Raw genomic sequence first — 21869 nt, 5'->3', positions numbered from 1 at the left:
ATGGCAACCCTGCCTCCGATAATCAAAACAAACCACCGACAATAGCAACAATCTGTTAACATATTTGTTTTTGCTAAACTTATTAATTAAAAAACCATGAATTTAAAATATAAGCGGCGGTATGAGAGTTTAAAGCGTTCCGTTAAGAGTTATCTGCTGGTAAGACTTGAACATGCACTGAAAATCGGCAAACCTGTGTGTATTTGGGTACGTTCTATGTTTGTTAAAAAACTCATGGTTCATACATACATACACATTTGTGCTTGCTTTATTTGGGTTTCGTAAGCTAGATGTTTAGCTAAGTTGTGATATACATATTAACATGCAAAACTGTCTTCTAGGAAAACGCTTCCCTCGCCGATGAGATTTGTCGCCTCCAGGCAGAGTTATCAGTTACAAGATCTCAAAGGCTGTACTTGATAGAGCGCCTTATGTTTCATGAGGGCCTGGAAAAATCTAACAATGGACGTCCTGGTGTTTCAAATGGAAAGATAGAACCATCAGACAATCAGGGAGGATTGAAGAAAAGCAAGCCGGTGGTTTTGCATAAAAAACCAACAGATGTAAAACCCAAAAATGTCACAATTGTGCCAAAAAAGAAACCCATGTTTCCGATGAACCTGAATAATGTATTGTTGCACTCTCTGGGCGAGATAATATCAGTGAATCCAAATTTCCACAACGAGAGTTGGATATATCCAGTTGGATACGTGGCCACCAGGATTTATGCTCATCCCAAGGATCCGCGTAAAAAGTGTGTCTTCACTTGTAAAATACTAAATAACGCAGGAATTCCCCAGTTTCAAATAATCCCCGATAATGATTTGGATGGGGTATTCTTCGGAGAAAGCGCCAACACTTGCCACATGGAACTTCTAAACTCTATTCAGAGATCACCCAATGTTAAAGTAAAAATACCCTTTGACGTGCAAGGAGAGGTTTTCTTTGGCTTGTCGAACCAAAAAACACAATCGCTTCTTATGATGGATCCTGGTTTTAATCAGTGCACAAACTTCAAGGGCTTCGCTACTCAGAATATTCAATCCCTGAATAGCGCGTCATTATCCTATGAGACTCTGCAAGGATTCTTATCATGATAATTATTTTATGGTCTCTATTTTTATTTAGATATAACAATTAATAATAAAAAAAAAGTTTGACAGAAGGTGAAACTACATATAATTTTCTATTCCAAGCAGATTTTCCCGGTAAAAAGTCTGTTTAAGTTTCTTAATAATTATTGTTATTATAATAATTGCGATGGGACCTAATTTTGTTTTTCTTTATTTCATGGAGTTATTTGAAAATAAACCAGACTTTATAGCACTTTGAACAAGTTTAATTAACACTGTTCTAACAGTGACTTTTTGTGCCGATTCCAGTTGTTCATAATTTTTAAAATCAGTAGTTTTCTTTAGAGTTATCTATGTGCATTTCTGGTCATTTTGAATGGAACGAAAACTGCAGTTAGTTTAATGTTGCGAACTATCGACTAGACCAAAAACAAGTTGGCAACCTGCAAGTGTAATCGGAAATACAACCCTAAGGCAGAAACATATGTACACAACACATATCTGAAAAGTATTAATACAATATTTTTGGAAAGTTGTTTTGGTTGGCTTTGAATTAACCGACATTGCATTGGCAGCTGAGGATATAGCAATCCTACAAATCGGTTGAGATGGGGAGCATTGAAAAGGCGTGTATATCCGGATTCCTGTGCCGACTCTGTTCAGAGATGCACCGCACAGTAATACATATTTATAGTGATCATGGACAACGTTTGTGCCTTGTTGAGAAAATCAACGGCTATCTACCAATAACAGTGAGTATAACTATATTAAATATGCAATAGAAATGCTGGACATCTATGCATAATAAAACATGCTTGTATGTACCCAAAATCAACATTCGCAATAAGAGGTTTGCGCAAACCTTTGTTTTCCACTACATAGCAATTTTTATTGATTTGTTCAGATATCTCCGACTGATCCCTTGCCAAAAACCATATGTAAAACATGTTTACACCGCGTGGAGCAACACTACTCGCTCCTAATGCGATTGACGCGAATGCGGGACTCGCGTAAGATAAGGTTCTTCGAGTGCAAATCTCGCAGAGAAACAGTGAGTTTTGGGGTTCAAAGTTTAGGAGTCAACACTCCCTAAACCTCTTTTATTGATTTTGCAGCGAAATCCCTCGATTTCCAGCGTAGAATACTCCGACGAGGAGGATCAGGGTGCCCGCAACGAGTCTGGGAGCACTGAAACCGAAACCCAAACTGGCCCACAGGACCAGGGATCCCCCAAGTCAACAGAGACTGTAGTGCCCGAACCAAACAGCAGCGAAAACCTCGACGATAGTGGTGCTGGTCCCAGCAATAGAGAGCCAAAGCAGACTGCCAGCACCACAGGCAACACCACCCAGGAACTCACGTAGATTAATGACTGCTAACCTCGTCTCTGGTCCTGTAGAACTAAATATATACACAAGTACTTGACTTTGTATATAGAGACGCGATTGTGTGAATGTACGTTTAGATTGGAATAAAATAAGCATTTTATTTAATTAAAAAGTTAATTTTGAATATTGTTGCCACGGTAAACAAAGCGGTAAATTTGTAATTCAGAGTGTACCTCATCCTGCAGAGGGTACCTGTTTGGTTCATTTGACCATTTAGCACTGAGAAGCCCTCTGATGTAGGGTACTTTATATTGCAAAAAATTTGTCCAAAATACATACACATTCCGACGTGGCATATCCACTTTGTTTACCTTAATCTTATCGTATCACATTTTTAGTGGCTACATTCTTTAGGCGCGATACCAGATTTCTTTGTTTTCCTTGGTTTGCATTTATCGTTGTTTCAGTTTAATACCTTTTCTATAAATATTGGTTTCGATTGAAAAATCCCTTATGAAGAATAAATCGATCAGCAGTTAAGGTAGTTAAAAAAGCTTTAATTATAATTAATGAACAGTTTTACAATAGGGAGGTTTTGCAACTTATTCAAAGAGAAAGCAATTACATAGATTCAGAATACAACTTGGGGAGGATTTTTAAACATCAAACTAGTTTGATAATTAGAACTACATATTTGAATTCTTTGATATGTTAGTTTTAGCCCCGCGGTTTTCATCCCAACTTCATTAAACTTTTGTCTGTCTTATGAAATGTTCTTTTTATTGAGCCTAACAATACGCACGAATCGCTGAATACTTAAATTGTCAATCAGAATGGTATTATGATTACTTAGTTTATCTTGCTTTTCCTATCACTAATGTTTCCTGCCATATACACGCACATAGGGAGTGTTCGTGTATAATGGCGAAAACACTTGTGCTTGCAATTGTCGTTACATCTTAAGTTAGTAAACGTATATTGTTTTAAGTTGCGGCTTCAATTCTGGAGGTATCACTGGAGTGTGTTCCACTTTTCGAGTTACTAGGCGCTTAAATCGTCCACTGAACTGCTTCCGAAATCCTTTAAAGCTGTTTTTATCACTTGATGCCATCATGTCCTATAAGAAAGAGAAGACATTAATAAGTTAATTGTTTTATGTTGGAAAGTTGCTAATGGTATATATACATATATAAATGCAAGTCTGTGTTTTCATGAAGCTTAAACTCAGCCTAAAACTGCGGGTTAATCATTCTTTGCGGTTTGCTTTAAATCACTGTTGAAAATTCCAGTTTTAGCTTATCGCAACCGAATGTTTCGAAAAAGCCAGATTCTTGAGAAGTGTTGTGAAGTTATTTTGCGATTACCCAGGTTCATCGATCGTATATTGTATACTGTAATTATTTAATTGAAAGCCTTGTTCTGCTTTATAATCATTCAAGGTATAAAACGAAGGTGAAAGTGAATCCCGGAAATGGCAAGCAAAATTAGCTTAGCCCTTCTTTTAGGTGTTTGCGTTGACATAGGATCTCAATAAATTAAAGATTTATGGCCCAAGCTGACCTGCGTGTATATGTGCGATCCCTAATCTTATCACTTAAAAAATGTCTTAAAATAGGTATATTTAATGCTACATGCGCCCCGTTAAATGCCTATAATATACCGCCGAATGTCTGTATGTCGGTTCATACCGCCATACATACTAATGATTTAGACGGCAATTGTTGAAGTGCAAATAATTTGTTTCCTCTTTATCTTCCGCCAACACACGAGCGCACAAAGACTAGCAACTATATAGTATATACGGTCACCCGCGGAGTAACTAATAATCGTTACGTCATGATAGTCTGCACTGGGGAGGAAGCTTTTGCGAATAACTAGTGGGTGGGTGGTTAGATTGTGGAGGACCTATGTTTGGTGCAGAGAAAAAACCGGATACCTATACAAAACTTGTAAATGCCTTTTTGATGTAGTTAAATTTAAAATGGAAATGGTTTCTTCATTGCTATCTCATATTTAATCAGTTATTTGATTAAATTATCTTAGCTTTTTTCTTCCTGTGTGAACTTACGGGAGTCAGGCAATTGTAGATATGTGGGGTGGGCGCTTTTGGGGGAAAGGTCCACTCGGTTTGGGCCGAGTTCCCATTCCCGTTTCCATTTAGGTCGCAAACAGCTGGTGGATTACTGGTCCCCGTACTTCTCACGAAGGTAACGCTCTGGATTTGTTTGGCAGGTGCTGAAGATGATGATGAGGTGGGCTTGCCCCTGGACCTTTCTTCGTTGAGTTCCTTCATTTTTATGTGGTCGTCCCAATAGCGTGTAAATATATTTTTGGTGTGGACTTCGGAGTTTGTTGACGACTGGTGCGGGGTGCTCAAATAGTCGGATACATCACGTTGACAACATTTACTGCGGACAAGACGCATCGTTAATTTCCCAGTGATACCCTCGATCGGAGCAAAGTTAGTTCATTTCGCAAACTGTTTTAGGTACGCGCGTATCACAGATGGTTGTATTTTTGTTTTTGGGGCTGATATGTAGCGTAGGCATTTGCGGCTATATGTCGACCATTGGCGGAAGAGGTTTTCGGTATACTAATGTCTCGCCTGTCTGTTATTTTTTTGTTTTGTTTCAGCTAGGCGCTAGCCAGCGTTACAGCGCGACTAGAATATCGATTTTCTGTAAACGGGCTGCCGTTTTGGGTGGTGAGCTAGTCATGATGGCTACTTTTCAGCCCTACTTCCAGAGTCTCGGTTTCTTTGTGGCGACGACTAGCACGTTTATTGCGACTTCCTTTCCCGAGGAGGTGTATTTTTAGGAATGACACTTTTCATCGTTTTCCCAACGCTAGATATAACTTACACAATATCAATTTTGTTTTTCACTTGGCCAAACAGACACGGTATCGAGTATTTTCTAGTCGTCATGCAGAGGGAAAAGGCGATTAACGCTGACACTCTTCACCACATACAAGTACATATGGTAGTTGTATGTTTGCACATTTTCTTCGACTGCTTTACACGTAAGTACGCACATGAGTTTTTGACTTCACTTCGGTTTGGCTGGCAACGAGTATCTGAATTGAACTGAACTGAACAAAAGCGAAATAGCCAAAATATCAACTCAATCGAAAGTTGAACGCGCTCTCTCGATCTCTCTCCCACTCTCGGGGGTTCTCCCTGTTATATACGTAGTATATGCACGCCTCGCGCTTCTCAAGACCTTCTGACGTCAACTGACATTTGGTGAGCACTGTGTTTTCACCAGCTCTGTATGTATGAAGCGTATATAAATAGCGGGTTCCGAGTGATTTACCCAAGATAAAATATTTCCGAGGAACACGCTAACGACTGCAAAAACTCCCAAAACAAAAAAACGAGAGGAACGATCGCGAAAAATACACACACCTTAGGAAACGAAACGCGGTTTCAAATTGAGTGTTCCACGCCAAACTATCATGGCAATTAAGTAATTGGCTAGATTGCTAGCCGAGTTAGCCTCTGAACTCAGCAGTCCCGCTCTAAATATTTTTGTTTGCTGGCACGCTAATGAATTGAAACCAATCAAGAGATAGGATAGGTATGGTTTCCGATACAAACGAACAATGGATTTTTTGCGATATTAAGTATCTGCATGTTTCGATTCCGCTGTTTCACGGTACAGCTGGCAGTTTGTGTGGCGTTAGGAATTGCAGTAGTTGAATTTTAGCGCTCATCGTTTGTTTGATTTTACAGGGCATTTACATTTGATAGATGATTTAAAACGATTTTAGTTTTATTATTAATGTTAATTTTATTTTGACTTATTTTTTGTTTTCACTGGCTCTGAACTGAGTTTTTTGACTATCTTTTTTGTAAGATATATAACAATGACCAATGCAAAAATTCCCAACGTAGCCAACGACGTTATGTTATCGGATTTGAAATAACTTTGGAGTGGGCCCAAAAATTCGTTTCTGAAAAACATGAATGTTTAAAAATTAATAATTTCATTGTATATAATTAGAATTAAATTTGTAGGATTAAACTCGATCTTCTTAAACCAGGAACTCTGTAAGCCAGGGTATAGTTGATTATACGTGTTTATGTACAAAATTACGAATATGTATATTAACCACTGTTATTATAAGATTTGATATTAATCATTATTTTGCAGTAATATTTTACAATTTTCATAATGGTCAAAAGCAAATCAATTCGGTGTTGTACTAAATTCCAACCTTGCACCGGGGTCTAAAAGTCATTAATTGTTAAATTAAACAGTTATATATTTATTTAAACAATTAGTTTAAACTCATTAATGGGTTGAAAAATGTTTCTCACTTACTAAAGACATGTATCAGTTTCTCACAAATCCCTATAAAAAGGTCATAATCGGACTTTGATTTTAATATTCGATCGAAAGAGATGTTTAAATTATAGTAAGCTGTGAAGAAGATACTTACACGGCACTGGGTATTTCTGGAACTGGCTGAGGATGGCTATGGGTTAAGTATCCCTTCTCGGCAAACTGGACAAATGCCTCGGGACTGTATTGCTTGGCCAAATAGCGATACATCTTCCCCTGCCTCAAGCTGTAAAAACTTCTATTAGTATAAAGTTTGGTTAAGATTAACAACCAATGACATACAAAATAAAGGCCGGCGATTCCAAAGCTCCCAGTCTCTTTGCTGTTGAGATTCCAGACTCTAAGCTGTTCATTCGGGCTATGTTCAACTTTCGCTTCAGCTTTCCGCCCACTGATTCCCAGACGGCATAAAGTCGCTGACAGACGGTACACTCGGCGGAATAGCTAGAAGTGGGTGTACACAATGGCTTAGACGACCTCAACGCATGACTAATATAGCTTACAAGAAGATAAACCAGTCACCGGTTGTGGCCCCCGTTGAGGCCTGCGTCAGGTGCTCAAAGTTGTCGTCGGAAAGCTCTTTGACCGCTGGCTCCAAATTGTCATAGAAGAAGTCTAGGATTTCGTCATCGTTCACCTCGCCATGGTAAAGAATTGGTATTCCCCGCCTGAAGAACACCAGAGCAGGTTCCTTACTTGGGTCGTAAATGGAGACAAGATTGCTGTCCACCGACTGGACCACAATGGCAGACAAAGTTTCCTTTAATTGAGGATGTATCTTCGTGACCACATTTTCATACTCCAAGCATTGCTGGCAATTGTTTTTGTCTGCGAAAAGGAGAGTTTTTAGCCTGTAACCGGTATGTGATTGTCCATATGTGCCCTGTACACGTAAGCTGGATTTCTTTTCCTCAGCATAGTATTACTTACTGAATAGGACGACCACATTGCTGTTGCCGGTCAGGAGTTGAATTAACTCCGTGTCGTCCACACGTCGCAACTCCTGGGCTGCAGAATTTTCTAGATTAAAAGCCAAAATAACTAGGAATATAAACTGCAGCATTATGTTGCTGTTGATCACTGCCAAATAATACCGGATCGGAACTTTAATGCCGACTTGTAACTCCCGTCTATCGATATATATCGTTAGTGATGCGAAACTTTCGAATTTTCTTACCCGAGATAAGCAATATGGAATGAAAAGATATTATAAAAGTTTTTTTAAACTTGTAAAAACCCACCACCACATATAAATTTTATACAGAACCTGTTGAAAAGATATACCTAAAAACTCAAAATTCACTTCGTATGAATAAAGGTAATATAAACTAAGTATTGATGGTTTGCATCGGCTCGTTGCTGATAAATAATTTAATTATTTTAATATTAATAGAACGCATGTATAACATATAATTAAATTTTATTTATAAGAACAATTTTAATAAATAAATAATAATACATTTTTAACTAGTTTTGGTATACATCTATGAGCTTCTTCCTTCAAAATTCTCAATAGAATTGGCCACAAAATCGTAAAGATCTTCAATTTGTTGAGCTAATTTATCTAAAAGAAAATAATACATTTTTACTTTCAATGAAAGTCAGGTTATTAAAATAATTTACCATTATCAGTTTCAACAAGTTTACTTTCCATACCATCGCTTTCACCAGATCCAGACATCATATCATCCTTAAAAATATTTTTCAGCTTTGGCAAAACCAAGAGCAAGAAAATCAGGCCAATAAACTTGACAATTTTTTTGAATATCAAGAGCTTTAACAGGATTTTTCCAAGCGTGTATAAGTTGATCTTGGACTTTAGTTTTTCCAGAAACGAGTCGTGGGAATGGTAGGGAATCGGGGGAGCTGGCTTGTAAAAGGGAGGAGGTGGACCATACACAGGATATCCAGGAGGTGGTCCGTACTCAGGAGCCGGAGGTAGGTAGTTGTTGTTCGGAGGTGGCAGATAGCTGTTGCTCGGGGGCGGGTTATATTGATATCCATTATTCGGTGGGGGCAGGTATTCTGGGGCGGGAGTTGCGGGAGGTAGATAGTCGTTTTTCGGGGGAGCGTTATACTGATAGCCCCCGTTATCATTGCCTAATAAACAAAAATATTTAAAAATATTGTATTGTAAATATATTGTAAGGGTAAAAGAGAATTTTTATATAAATTAATAATAGTCCCAAATTGCTTTTCGAAACATTTTACATTAGGTTTTTTTCCTTTAAGCTTTGTAGTATAAAACTTTTAGATTTATAGATTATTTTATATAGATCTTATTTATTTTCTGATACTTCATAATCACAGTTTTTAAGGGTATTACAAAGGTTCTTTATTGTTCTTTATAGTTAGATCACTTGCGTTATTGATTGTTTTTCTGAATATCCTTTTTTTTATTCACGCACCGAAATCCAATGAGTTCGAGTTTTGTATATCGCCAGAATAACTATCCGGAACCGCAGCACAAGCACAAATGCAGGAAGCGCATATCAGAACGACAAAATTTTTATTACGCATTTTTCCGATCGCGGCTAAGATACGAATTTAACGGTTCCTAAAAGTACAATAAACGATTTTCTGGCCGTCCGCCTCTTTATAAATTTCGAACCGTATACCTTGTTGCAAAGAAAATATGTGGCGGACGTATGTGCAAGTATTTATAACTGCCATAGCTTTTCCCCCGAAAGGTTTTGGCCCCTATAGGGCATATGTACGTATGTTCAGCGCTGGAGTTGGGGCACTTGTGTATTCTCGCAAGAAATGTGGCTACCGTCTCACGTGCTATTCAGTATTCATGCTACGTGCAATTGCTGGATTGTGTTTAAGATTTCGAAAGAGACGCAAAAAAGTTCAATACAACTTTCACTACCCAACTTTCAAAAAGCCTGAAAATAGCAATCGGCTATATAGTATCTGCAAGTTAGGTTTTTCGACCACTTGTTTTTTGACAAATTGTAAAACTCGTTTTGTGGGAATCGACGATTTGCATAAGTGACACAAATTGATGACATCTTGGACAAGTGTTACGGATGTAATACTTTAAGAGCGTTTGGAAGTTTTTTGAAAGACTTGAACGTCGCAATTCTGAATAGAAAACTAAAGTGACATAGTGAGTACTCACCGTAGTAATTAATAGTTAAACGTCGCCGGATATGATCATAATATAGACGAGGCATCTTTAACTTGGTTAATGGGCCACCACACAGCTTGCATTTTTAATTCCGGAATGCATTTATTCATATTTAATTACAGGTACACTGTAACATTACTTTCTAAATACAAGATACAAAAAAGCGGCGTTTGCTTTTATCTTGAGTAATTTTTTAAATTTTATATAACTTATTATTAACTTATTTTAATAACTTATGTTTTTACTTAACATTCCTTTTATTTTATATTATTTGAAATCAGGATTGCGGAAGTGACTCTGTTACGATTTTGGCAGTTGACTGGCGGTACTTTTAAACTTAGAAAAACTAAAATATGAAAAAGGAACATATAAACGGAAAGTAGGCCAATCATTAACCATGTTTTAGTTGCAAAATATATTTTAGAATATATAATTTAGGGATCATACATAATTATTATTTAAGAATAAAATGTTTTAATTTTGAAAATAAACAAATAATGAACGGTCACTCGAAAGCTGCTTATCGAAATGACCTAGTTCTCACCAGGCCGTGCGGTCACACTGCGCCCCTCAACTCAATTAGTATTTACATTTTCCAATTGGAACACTGATAAAAAGTGAATAAAATTGTTGCATCGCAGGCGTAACTGGGATCAAATGGACTCAGCACAGGAAGACGGGTCTGGCACGGATATATTTCTGGTCACGGCGAACGTTGGCAGCCTCTTCGAGGACGTACGTAAAGCAGTGGATGTGATATTTCTCCAAAAAGCCAAAAGGGGCTAGGAAGTATACATGTTTACGTACGGCCCATACATACACGATGCGTAAATACGCATATTTATGTATGGACCCACTGGCATAAATATGTACACTTAAGTCCGTGTTTCCAAACAAATTGATATTCCGCACACCCGCGTCCCCGATAATCGAATTTTCAACCTAATCGACTTTGCAGCCGGAGAGACTTTTACAACTATGGCTTCACGAATTTCTTGCGAAGATATCGCAGGTCGCGCCCAAATTCCTGGCCCTGCATCTGCAGGAAGTGGGCGGGAAGACCTATGAAAAGTCCATGGAGTACGTCCAGGAGTTCATCCGGTGCCTCTGCGATGCCCCCGAATTGGCAGACTTCACCTGCGTACACATTTTCATGGACGAGGACTTCAAGTCGGCCGAGCATTTCACGGTGGGTTGAATATTGTTTGTAGGTCAATTCGATCATCAAAAATGATGGATGAGCTGAGCCAATTAGTTTGATTTCCAATCCAAGTAATTCAAGTATATTAATGAAGTCAGTGGGCCAGAGAAAAAGGAAACATTAGTCACATCCAAGTCAAAACTTAGTGGCCTGGGGTTTAATTTGCCATGGATAAATTAAATTATTATTTTACTTTTTATAGGCTCTTGGAAGTCTTTACTTCGTCCACCAGGATGTTGCGTCCCTAAAAATATGGAACTTCTTAACCCACAGTTGGGAGGAAAGTCTTCAAGATATTAAAGATAAACATATCTATTCCGGAAACATTGAAACTATTGCCACCAAGGAGAAGTCTAAATTCCCACAGCATTTTTTCCCGGAAGTGAGTTACTAATTATTACAACCCAAAGAAAAGTTAATAAATAGACTTTATTTACAGTGCAAATGGTCTCGTAAGGGTTTTATGCGAACAAGATGGGAAATCAATGGCACAGTGATCGATCTAGTCAACATACACTTATTCCACGATGCTTCCAATTTGGCTGCATGCGAAAATTTCCCCTCCGTTTATTGTAAGACGCGGAGAAGAGCCTTAGTTCATACCATTGAAAGGTAATATTAATTTTGACTATCTCGGAAAGAAACTTAAATTTTAATAAATTGCAGGTTCCATTTGGACGAGCAGAATGGCACGGTGCCATTTTTCCTCTTTGGGGATTTTAATTTTAGATGTGACACTGAAGGCGTTGTGAAAGTAAGTTTACTATGTGAACTTGACAGCAGATAATAAATAATCATCTGTAAACAGGAACTAACTGAAAACTTGACCGCTCATCGCGTTCAAAATGTCAAGAACGAGAACGATAAGATCCATTATCGCAACTCAACTGGAAATAACGTACTTACCGTTGGAAAAAAAGAATTTAGTCATGCCGACCATCAACTTAAGTTTAAAGAAGACTGGGTACGTAAATAAAAAACCTTTCTTTAACATTTAATAACAAATTTCGTGTATGTAGCTTAAGAAGTTTGATAGAGAGTTGGAGCCACTTAAAGACGTTCTAGTCGAATATCCCATTAAGTTCGTTCCGTCGTATCCGTTTGAAGAAGATCCTGAGATGCCCACCGACTATATGTCCACTCGCTGTCCAGCTTGGTGCGATAGGATTCTGATGAGCCCCCAAGTCCATGAGATTATTCGTAGCGATGATTGGAAATACGGAATGATTGGGGAAGCTGTTTGCATGGGTGACCATAAGGTAAGATTTCTTAAATCTTCTTTCCCTTCTGAATAACTGCAGGAGCAATCTAAACTTACTTACAACTCTCGATTGCCTTCCCACCACTGTGCACCACTTTGATAAATATTCTTGCTCTTCGCTATTAGAGGCTTCGTATTGTTTCCGAATGTTTACACGAACCGGCTGTTTCTAATTCTGCTTCCATCCCTAACAACTATGTTTTCTTACGGCATGGTGTCGCTTAGTCCACTTGTAGTGCGCTTACTATATCCTCTATAACGAATAAATGAATAGATAACCATAACCAAAAACTAGGGAAAGATCTTTGTTATATAAAGAAAATCACTCTAAAGTTTCAGATAAATCTGCAAGGATATTTACAGACTTCGGTGCATCGAAGCTAGTTAGATTCAAGTTTTAAATTCTATAGTTCCACGGATAGGGCATCCATATGTATATAAGCCATTGCTTTAGGCAACCTTTGCTACAATCGGTCTAATAATTATTATCTCTTCTTTTTTGTCATGTAGCCTGTTTACTTAACTGTCCGTCTTAAACCAAACAAAGGTACTTATAGATCTTGTGATTGCAACTACACGAATACTTACGCCAAACCCAACAACATCTCAACATCACCCGTGCCCGCTGTCAAACTGAAATACTGTCCCTATTCTAATAAGCTCTTTGAGGATATAGCAACTAGTTCAAAGTTGATCGACGAAACGGAGGCTCGCAATATGTACAATTCATTGAAAATTAGTCAAGACGACGAGGCGGGCAAAACGGCTTCCTCGAACTTCCCAAACATTAGTATTAACATAATCGACTCCGATAATATCTGCATGTGCTTGTGCGCCCACCTTTCCAGCAATAGTCTGCTGCAGTTCGACGATAGCAGTCGAACCGGCGAGGCCATTTGCCCGATGTGCCGGAACATTATCAAAAGGCAGCCCGTGGCACACCGGTATAAGTTGCTGTCCAAGCGCTTGATGCTGACGCAAGACATTATAATCAACCGCATAGATACGCAACACTTGAGCACCGACACCGAGCGGCTGTACGAAGATCCCTATACGCCGGAGAGTACAGAGTCTCACTCGCCGTATCCGGAGGTCACCAGTTCGTGCACCTCCACCTCGAGCAGTTCGCGGAGTCCGCTGGAACGGCGTTTGGCACCGGATAGAATATCGGAGGGCCAGGCTTGTGAATCAGATTTATCGACCTGCCGCGAGGCGGGAAATCCCGCAGAGGAGAATACCCCTAGGGGCACCGTGACCCCGGGCCAGCTGAAGTCTCGGCTGGAGAACCTAAAGCGCTTATCCCTCAAAGACGAGGAAAAGGACAAGGACACAGTTGATGAGGCAGCGGATGATGTTGTTGATCAAGTTGAAGCCGTTTGCCCCCCAATTGCTGATCCAACGCGGCCAAAACGCAGCTCTAGTGTTATTAATATGTGTTGTACTATCAACTAATTTCAGTCTTTTGTTATTTTGATTTATATCTCGTTGTTAAGAAAAGTATTTAAAGTCCTGCGATTAAAGTACCGCTTGGTAGTACGCTATGCATTATTTTATACGTACATATATTATTTTACGACTAATATATTTTTAAGAACATTTTAAAGTTTCCTTTCTGTCTGCATGTGCGGATTTACCAAAAAAATTAACGGCTATGTTATTGTTGATTACATACATCGCTTATTATTTTTTACGTTACTTTAAGTATCTGAAATCTCTAATCTCTGTATTCTTGAAAGTCATACATATTCGTACAAAACTTAAAATCTAAAAATCACATGGTAATTTATATACTTACTTTGACCTACGCTTAAAGCTTAAAACTTTAATTAAACTTTGTTTTAAGTTAATTTGTAGAGCTACTGAAATCATATGTAAATATGTCGTACGTTTGCATTTTAAAAGCCATTTCGAAAATTTTGATATCCATATAATGAACTCTGTTCCTTTTCGCAGTAGCAACGATGCAGTTTAAGCGCGTATTAAAATATTTCTTTGAATCTGTGTTTTTTTTAATATGTATATTGTTTTTTATGTGTTCTTCTTCTTTAAGAAAATAAAATACATTTTTACCTCACATGTCTTCTTTTCTTTTATTTTTTATATTATATTTTGAAAATATTTTTTAGTTTTCTTGCTAATATGAAAGCTGCAAGCCGACCAAAACTAGTTTTGTGGATCGAGAGTCAGGCTTGCAGCATATTTTATTTAATCATCAAGTGCTGTAATAGTATTTTTGTGTTTTTAAGGCCCTGCGGATCCCACCGGCATTTCGAAGTTACCGGAAACTTTGGCGAACTTGGTGAATCAGGCGCTGAACGACGACAGCCTGTGGATGGAGCAATCTGTCGTTGAGGATTCGAGTGCACCAAACAGTTCCGCGGCCAAAACGCGCTACATCTTAATGAAAAAGGGAGGCACAAGTCCGTGCAAAGAAGACCCCGATGAAGCCGGGGCTTTGGCCATTGAGGGCGACGGCCTAAACACCGAAAGTGCAATGCTGCTGAAGGAAACAACCGTCTAAGAGCTTCGGATCTATCAAATATTGCCAGCTGAGCCAATAACTTGTACCGTGTGGTTTTGTGTTATGTACCTGTTATGTTAAACGCGTCCAATACGAGCTATTTATTTGTCACACCGCCAAGACATGTGCAAGAACAGTCGCAGTAATAAAATATACATACGTGGTAGTTGCATTTATTTCAGAAAAACGTTCAAAAGATGAAAGATGAAATCTAAACGAGGCATTTAAACACGGTTCCACACACGCATTAAGACTACGGCTAGGCGGACGAACTATTCGATGAGTTTTTTGGCTTTGAAGTACCTGCGGAGGTACAGAACTTGCCACGTCGCCAAACCGAGCAGGCAGCACATGCTGAAGATGCTGAAGAACAGGACGCGGCTGTTGGTTTTCTCTGCGGGACAATAAGGTTGGTAAGTTTTTTTGAAGGGTGATCCGTGGATAATCTTACCATTAGTATCGCGCATCTCTTCCTCACGCTTGCGCATCAGGACAAAATCGCGCACAATGGAGTCGGAAAGATCCTCCAAACGCTTAAGATCCACTTCCAGGGGTTTCAGCTTGGATGCCTCACCAATCTGTTTCGGATTGATATAATGAATGTAGTTTTTGCGATAAGAAAAGGCGGTTTAAGTGAACTTACGCCCTCGTAGCTCTTGGTTTCCACACCCTTTTTCGTCAGCAGCGATACTTCCTGTGCAATGCCGCGTTGATCTGAAAAGAAAGTAAAGTCAAAAACTTCATATTTTTGTAACTAAATACTCATTGGAATATTTCTGCAAGCTTTCATGTAGGAAATACCAGGAAATATTTTCCATTGATAATTCAAACACTATTTGATCAGCTTTTTTGCTGTGCAGTAATCACGCTAATGGCTGTCGTTACAATTATTACTTACGTGGAGGAACTTTGGATATAAAGCAGATCTCGTAGGTGTCGTAAACCTCGGACATGAAGCTAAATTTGCCCTTGGTGATGTGTTCCTTCTGCGTCAGGATGTGTCCTTTAGTGTCGCGGGCCTAGTAAACACGAATCCCCCGCTATTAACCTTGTTAAATAAATAAATCAAGTGGAAAACTCACAATATAGTCGATGATTTGGCCGGGAACGTCGGACACCTCATATTCGCCCATCACCAACTGGTTCGCCTGGATGTCTTCCTTGAGGCACTTCTGGGTGTTCGGGTTAAGTTTGAACATTACGGCGTGACTGCCCCAGGCACAGGCCATTAGTAGGCACACAATCAAAGCCGCCCTCGCCATTTTCACAATTTAAATCTAACAAAATCTACGGCTGACAAAGATGAGGTGGCTACTTGTCTTCTTCTTGCAAAGGCATCGGTTTTGCCATCAGTGGTATCGATATTTATTATTAGTTTGTTTGAATTTTGATATCGGTGTCTGGCCGCCGATGTCTTTCACTGACTCGGTTGGTGCCCCAGGTGCACCACTAATTTATGGCAAGTTTTTTTTAGTTATATGGCATTGAGTTTTTAATTGCAGGATTGGCAGCCTGCTTTGACATTTTACGTTTTTGAAGAAAATGTTTTATTTGTTGGTGAGAGAGCGGACAACTCAACGAATAGATTCTGGCGTAGTCGCGAATGCATAGACTTCGTGCTGCAGCCCTGGTTTGTTAAGTATTTAGTAACGCATTTTTGGTATTCGGTGTCGGTAAAATACCGCTCAACGCCGTTCGTGAAAATAAGCGGCTTCGGAAGCGTTAAGAATTCTGTCAGTGTATTGGTTAATGTGCGTGTGGTGTCAGTGTATGTGGTTCTTTAAGTAAAAAATATATCGGAGTTTACTAAAACTTTTAAGCAACAAATTCTACCTGCCTTGTGTTTTTATATCATTTATTTTAAAAGGGGTAATACACCGAGTGCAAGTGCAGTGAATCGGAACCGCAATACTAAATCGCTTTCTTATTTGCAGGCAAAAAGTGCAGCAAATGTCAGGCGTGGATCAGGTAATTGTATTTTGCATACACACATATGTACATATGTTCGGTTCGATTTATGTCGGGATTTTCGGAAGGAAGAAATGTCGGAAATGTTGCCTTTAATACGCTGTTTGTGTACATCGCCGAGATGTACAAAAACACACAATTTGCCCACGCCGCATACGAGTAAAATTATTAACCTGCAGTGTGTTTTTGTTTCAGATGAAAATACCAGGAAACACAGGTATATAACAAGCTACCACCACAGACAGAGCGTTTTCCCCCCACAAAAGACAGGAACCACTCGACTTTCGATCGCATTTCTTGCTTAATGTGCGCTTTTAATGCCATTTTCCTCTCTGTTTACCATGCCCCAAAATGCAGCTAAATCGGTCGAGGAGCGCAATATACCATGGAGCCAGCAAGTCGATGAGGCCTCTTACGAAAATCTATCCTCTCCCACTCACGATGAAGTCTCTGGTGAGTTTTTGCGTTTTTATTGTCGTCCAGATCCCATAACCCGTCTCCGATCTCTCCACCCCCAAGTCAATGAAAGCTCCATGCAATTCCAATATCCGCCGTTCAACTTTAAGGAGAACTGCAACACCCCATGGAATAATATGAACAAGGGCCGAAAAGCCAGTGCCAATCATGGTATGTATAGCAGTTTTTCATCCAGCACTCGCTGTGCAATCGTTCTTACTAACTGGTTTTTCGACTCTGCGAATATGCATAAGTCGGTGCATCAGGAATGCGTCCGATTAGCTTCCGATTGGATTTAGTCAGGGCTAATATTTATAACAATCCAAGATTGTGGGACCGAGATGGATAGCTTTCAAAAAGATTCAATGACTTTTGTTTTCGTTTTATCTTATCATTCATTTAGATTTAAGAACAAAGCAGACAATTCATTTCCGGGGTCACTGAACTATTTTATGAATTTCTAATTTATTTTGGTAATGTGCAAAAATAGAATAAATTCGAATTTAGTATTTTATTACAATACAAATTTTAGAATCGATTTTATTATAAACATATAATTTTACAAGATGTGAAATTATTTACTGTTTGCGAAGTTACTGCACACCAGAACCTGAAAGGGTTTCATTTTTAATTCCTTATTCTTTTAAGTAATAAATAAATACCCTACCTTTGCTTTTAAAATGTCTTCGGCCCAATCCTCGGCGGACATATTCTTAATTGCTGTGATTAGGACCTTCTGTAGGTTTTCCGCTTGCTTTTTGAAGATGTAGATTATTTCGTGGGTGGTTGCGTTCTGTTTTTGAGCGCACCAGCACTCCATGTTTGTGACCAGTCCCAGGGAGGCGTACAGGATACCAGCTTCCTTCGCTAAAGTGGCCTCGGGACACAGAGTCATGCTCAGAAGATCCGCTCCCCACTTGCGGAACATGTCGTTCTCGGCAACTGTTGAGTAGCGAGGTCCTTCGAGGGTAAGAACCGTGCCACTGGTGCGCGTGGGGAAGTCCAGCTCCTTAGCTGCACTCAACAGATGATTCCTTGTGCGTTCACAAAAAGTAGGATTCATAGGAACATGGCAGACGCCCAAAGGACTTCCCTTGGCACCGTCGTAAAACGTTTGAGCTCGCCTTGTTGTGTAATCAATCACATCGTGGGGCACAACCAGGTGTCCTGGCTGGATGTTGTCCCTCAAGGAGCTGTACGTGTTCGTCACCAGGATGTGGGTGCAACCCATCTTTCGCATGGCCCACACATTGGCCCTGTAGTTGATGTTGCTCGGCATGATGTCGTGGTTCCGACCATTTCGCGACAGGAGACACACATTTACGCCTTCGATCTGGCCATCAATAAGCACATCCGAGGGTTTCCCAAATGGCGTGCACACAGCGTATTCCATGCGTTCCGCCAAATAGATCGGCCTGTCCAGATTGGCCTCTCCAATTATTCCAATTTTAATTGGAACGGTGTCCCGTTCCTCTTCGCTATTAATCTCTAAATCTTCCTCCATTGCAAACAAAAATTTAGATAATTTTTTTTTTTAAATCTGGTTTGCCCGAAAGTGAAATAAAATACAAACTGTATATCAAGTTGATTTGCCTCCTTAAATTTTGAAAGTTTCTTTTTTACTCCATTTTTAAGGTAATGCTATATACTAATATCAAATGAATTAATTTGAATTAAATCAAATCGCAGCATAAGCATTTATAACACATATTATCCTGAGAACGATTCTGATTAATAATTTTGTTCCCAATTTTAGATTCATACAAAAGGCATGGACATAGTATTCCAAATAACACAAGACGCGATGAGCATCATGTAAATCCTTGGAATTCCAGGAAGCCAGCAGCACAGGTATGAAGAAAAATCTTACGTTGTAAAACATATCAAACTGTTTTCATTAATCCAAAAGTCGATTCGAAATGAGAATGACCACCCGTCTACAAAGTTGGACAACAGAACAAACGATGAAGCACAAAATCATGAAGTTGTCGCTGCTCCCAAGAAGACAACCTGGGCCTCAATTGCCTCCCAGCCAGCCAAACTAACATCCAGAGTGAGTTTCAAGCACTTTTGATTGCCAATCGATTGGGTTAACATCCTGATTACGTACGCAGGCAGCGTCCACCACTTCCAACAATAAGAAAAAGGGTCCTGGCATGCCACCACCACCTATGGTTCCAGGCAAGCACGATTTAGAAGTTAGCGTATGGGATCTGCCGAACAATAAACCTCCTCCCGTACCTTCTCCTCCCTCGCCGATCGACTTGGGTTATTCTGACTTGAGCTCCAACTTTTCCATATCGGGCAACGCAGCGCCGCCTTTGGGCGCCAGAACCGAGAAGGTAAATAAGGACACGGAGAACTTCCAAAAGTACGAGAACAAGGGCCTGGGCAGCAACAATAACTTCAGCAGAGCCAAGGTTTCTCCCACGGGCCCGGTGCGCAGGAATCTGGGACCCCAGCAGCCTGTCCATCATGCAGCGCCTCGTCCAACGAACAATGCCGGTGCCTTTGGACCGCCAAATGCCAGAAGGCACGAGGGCATGCCCCATCCAAACCGTAACTCAGAGCGATCGGGCAACTACTCCAGTTTCCGCAGTAGCGAGTTTGAGAACACTCCGAAATTCGAATACCGGGATGAGAACCAATCACGACCGGTGGAAGCCACATCTGCAACCGAAGAGGTGCCTGTCGATCCCCAACTTCTGTTGGACGAATTAAAAGACAAAAACAATTACAACCCGAAAGTGGTGGACTTGAACAAAGCCACGACAGCCAGGTAATATTTTATATCCTGAAGAAGAAAAATTGAATAAATTAAATCAAACTTTTATAATTCCTCAGGTTCTTTGTCATCAAATCGTATTCCGAGGATGATATCCACCGCAGTATAAAGTACGAGATCTGGTGTTCAACCGACCACGGCAACAAGCGATTGGACGATGCCTTTAAGGAGCGACACAAAGAGGGTGGCCACATAATGCTGTTCTTCTCGGTGAACGGCTCCGGCCACTTTTGCGGCATGGCACAAATGATGACCGCGGTCGACTACAACTCAACGTCGAGCGTCTGGTCGCAGGACAAGTGGAAGGGCAAGTTTAAGGTGAAGTGGATATACGTGAAAGATGTGCCTAATGGAAAACTGCGGCACATTCGTCTGGAGAACAATGAAAACAAGTCGGTGACGAACTCGAGGGACACCCAGGAAGTGCCCAACGACAAGGGAATCGAGGTGCTCCAGATCTTGCACTCGTACAACCACTCAACGTCCATATTCGATGACTTCTTCCACTACGAAAAGAAGCAGGAGGAAGAGGTTTCCTCCAAGCGTCCGCCAATGCACGGCTCCGATGGAAGCAACCAGGTGCAGGCCCCACTTGCCCGCAGTTTCAACCGGCAGACGGACGACAAGGATAGAGATCGCGACGGTCGCGGTGGCATGTCACAAAAACACTTCAACGCCGGAGGCGGAGCAGGTTTCCGCAATCCAGGTCACAGGAGCGGCCCAGGAAGCGGCGGCCCACACAACAATTACAGCGAGTATCGTCGCGGTTTCGACATCCAGAAATCGGGCAGCGACTATCAGTTTAAGGACCGAGACGGCCCGGACTTCGACAGAGAAAATGACTTTGGAACCCACTACGGATCCAATAACCGAAAAAATGAATATCAACAGAATAATACTAACAAGGCAAGGTTAAAAACCCGTGATCGTGATTTCAGTACTGAACAAATTAAAATTGGCGTGCGCTTTAAAGCGGGCCTGTCCGCATCAAAAGATCTGTCAAGAGTAAGTTTGTTGCTTATTCCATGGTTTCCTTTATTGATAGCATTACTTTCTTTGCAGGACACCGACAAGGATAAAATGCGAAGCAATGAATATTCATAAACTTACTGAGCTGCGGTAGAATTCTTTTTTAAATGATATTGAATGGACTCCCACAATCCGTTGAATTGCTTAGAGACATTAAATTATAATTTTTAGATTTTTTAACCATTGCGTGTACAAGATAAAATCCCGATTCATGAAGAACATATAAAACGAACATGTGGGAAATAGGATTAATGATTAAAGTATGATAACATTTTTACGTAATTATTTATTACAATATTTATATAAATCTATTGACGCTCACATTGAACAGTTCATAAAAAATTAATGATCGATTTTGCCGATATATACAACATTTATAAACACCAAGGAGTCTGCTTCAGCCATTCCTTGTAGTTGCACTGTAACAATTTATACAACTTATTTGAATCTAAAGTGTACACGACTTATGTATGTATAATATAATTAAAGTAATCAATCCATCATTTACCCATTGACTAAATTACCTACATCTCTTAATATAAAACCGCTACTTGTAAGAGATTGATCAAAAGTTTCCCTTCCAACAAGCTTAAAATAGTATTTTCTAAATAATACTTACACATAAAGCAATACGGGCCGAATATTATAACTTTCACAGCGCTATCCAATAATTATACGTTAGTGGAAGACTGAAACACTAAAATAAAAAGAGTCATGTACGTAACGAAATTAAACCCGTAAAAGATAGAAACATAAAGATTCGTAGGG

The 21869-nt window shown here is 39.8% G+C and overlaps 9 protein-coding genes across 14 annotated transcripts; 4 read left to right on the top strand and 5 right to left on the bottom strand.

Moving 5' to 3' along the window:
* Positions 1-14: 14 nt before the first annotated feature.
* LOC108095786 (transforming growth factor beta regulator 1) lies at positions 15-1165 on the top strand. The gene is made up of 2 exons (XM_017197043.2): positions 15-159; positions 342-1165. Exons 1-2 carry the CDS (start codon positions 97-99, stop codon positions 1095-1097), a joined length of 819 nt encoding a protein of 272 aa, XP_017052532.1. The 5' UTR covers positions 15-96; the 3' UTR covers positions 1098-1165.
* A 359-nt stretch (positions 1166-1524) lies between these two features.
* Positions 1525-2573, top strand: LOC108095792. 2 transcript variants are annotated; one of them, XM_017197051.2, is made up of 4 exons: positions 1525-1581; positions 1649-1825; positions 1978-2124; positions 2189-2573. In XM_017197051.2, the coding sequence occupies exons 2-4, from the start codon at positions 1682-1684 to the stop codon at positions 2435-2437; spliced, it is 540 nt and encodes a 179-aa protein (XP_017052540.1). In that variant the 5' UTR covers positions 1525-1581; positions 1649-1681; the 3' UTR covers positions 2438-2573. The 2 variants fall into 2 exon arrangements, with proteins under 2 accessions (XP_017052540.1, XP_017052539.1); XM_017197050.2 differs by having other exon boundaries at positions 1528-1825.
* Positions 2574-2937: 364 nt separating this feature from the next.
* Positions 2938-5696, bottom strand: LOC108095791. 2 transcript variants are annotated; one of them, XM_017197048.2, is made up of 3 exons: positions 5263-5696; positions 4470-4809; positions 2938-3518 (listed from the first exon to the last, which is right to left on the bottom strand). In XM_017197048.2, exons 1-3 carry the CDS (start codon positions 5325-5327, stop codon positions 3366-3368), a joined length of 558 nt encoding a protein of 185 aa, XP_017052537.1. In that variant the 5' UTR covers positions 5328-5696; the 3' UTR covers positions 2938-3365. The 2 variants fall into 2 exon arrangements, with proteins under 2 accessions (XP_017052537.1, XP_017052538.1); XM_017197049.2 differs by having other exon boundaries at positions 4470-5694.
* On the bottom strand, positions 4735-7882 carry LOC108095785 (thioredoxin domain-containing protein). Of its 2 annotated transcripts, none has more exons than XM_017197041.2 (6): positions 7678-7882; positions 7251-7575; positions 7030-7191; positions 6845-6973; positions 5808-6355; positions 4735-4809 (listed from the first exon to the last, which is right to left on the bottom strand). In XM_017197041.2, the coding sequence occupies exons 1-5, from the start codon at positions 7808-7810 to the stop codon at positions 6193-6195; spliced, it is 912 nt and encodes a 303-aa protein (XP_017052530.1). In that variant the 5' UTR covers positions 7811-7882; the 3' UTR covers positions 4735-4809; positions 5808-6192. The 2 variants fall into 2 exon arrangements, with proteins under 2 accessions (XP_017052530.1, XP_017052531.1); XM_017197042.1 differs by lacking the exon at positions 4735-4809 and adding an exon at positions 6727-6756 and having other exon boundaries at positions 6312-6355.
* A 268-nt stretch (positions 7883-8150) lies between these two features.
* On the bottom strand, positions 8151-9355 carry LOC108095788 (protein TRACHEARY ELEMENT DIFFERENTIATION-RELATED 7A). The gene is made up of 3 exons (XM_017197046.2): positions 9156-9355; positions 8371-8847; positions 8151-8311 (listed from the first exon to the last, which is right to left on the bottom strand). Exons 1-3 carry the CDS (start codon positions 9265-9267, stop codon positions 8232-8234), a joined length of 669 nt encoding a protein of 222 aa, XP_017052535.1. The 5' UTR covers positions 9268-9355; the 3' UTR covers positions 8151-8231.
* Positions 9356-10433: 1078 nt separating this feature from the next.
* On the top strand, positions 10434-15035 carry LOC108095827 (inositol polyphosphate-5-phosphatase A). 3 transcript variants are annotated; one of them, XM_017197107.2, is made up of 9 exons: positions 10434-10615; positions 10839-11069; positions 11284-11463; positions 11521-11693; positions 11748-11835; positions 11890-12045; positions 12101-12340; positions 12853-12889; positions 14589-15035. In XM_017197107.2, exons 1-9 carry the CDS (start codon positions 10538-10540, stop codon positions 14861-14863), a joined length of 1458 nt encoding a protein of 485 aa, XP_017052596.1. In that variant the 5' UTR covers positions 10434-10537; the 3' UTR covers positions 14864-15035. The 3 variants fall into 3 exon arrangements, with proteins under 3 accessions (XP_017052596.1, XP_017052597.1, XP_043064901.1); XM_017197108.2 differs by lacking the exon at positions 12853-12889 and having other exon boundaries at positions 14589-14750; XM_043208966.1 differs by lacking the exon at positions 14589-15035 and having other exon boundaries at positions 12853-14188.
* On the bottom strand, positions 15021-16217 carry LOC108095829 (transmembrane emp24 domain-containing protein bai). Its single transcript, XM_017197111.2, has 5 exons — positions 15946-16217; positions 15762-15882; positions 15507-15577; positions 15315-15441; positions 15021-15257 (listed from the first exon to the last, which is right to left on the bottom strand). The coding sequence occupies exons 1-5, from the start codon at positions 16123-16125 to the stop codon at positions 15136-15138; spliced, it is 621 nt and encodes a 206-aa protein (XP_017052600.1). The 5' UTR covers positions 16126-16217; the 3' UTR covers positions 15021-15135.
* Positions 16218-16600: 383 nt separating this feature from the next.
* On the top strand, positions 16601-21604 carry LOC108095826 (YTH domain-containing family protein). The gene is made up of 10 exons (XM_017197106.2): positions 16601-16732; positions 16798-16831; positions 17027-17048; positions 17189-17284; positions 17351-17458; positions 19044-19138; positions 19197-19340; positions 19402-20066; positions 20132-21077; positions 21135-21604. The coding sequence occupies exons 2-10, from the start codon at positions 16814-16816 to the stop codon at positions 21174-21176; spliced, it is 2136 nt and encodes a 711-aa protein (XP_017052595.1). The 5' UTR covers positions 16601-16732; positions 16798-16813; the 3' UTR covers positions 21177-21604.
* Positions 17784-18871, bottom strand: LOC108095828 (purine nucleoside phosphorylase). The gene is made up of 2 exons (XM_017197110.2): positions 17955-18871; positions 17784-17897 (listed from the first exon to the last, which is right to left on the bottom strand). Exons 1-2 carry the CDS (start codon positions 18789-18791, stop codon positions 17862-17864), a joined length of 873 nt encoding a protein of 290 aa, XP_017052599.1. The 5' UTR covers positions 18792-18871; the 3' UTR covers positions 17784-17861.
* Positions 21605-21869: the final 265 nt, after the last annotated feature.

Source organism: Drosophila ficusphila, unplaced genomic scaffold (assembly GCF_018152265.1).
Source record: "Drosophila ficusphila isolate 14025-0441.05 unplaced genomic scaffold, ASM1815226v1 contig_791, whole genome shotgun sequence".
Classification (NCBI taxonomy): Eukaryota; Metazoa; Arthropoda; class Insecta; order Diptera; family Drosophilidae; genus Drosophila; species Drosophila ficusphila.
This window is presented reverse-complemented; position numbering and strand designations above follow the sequence as displayed.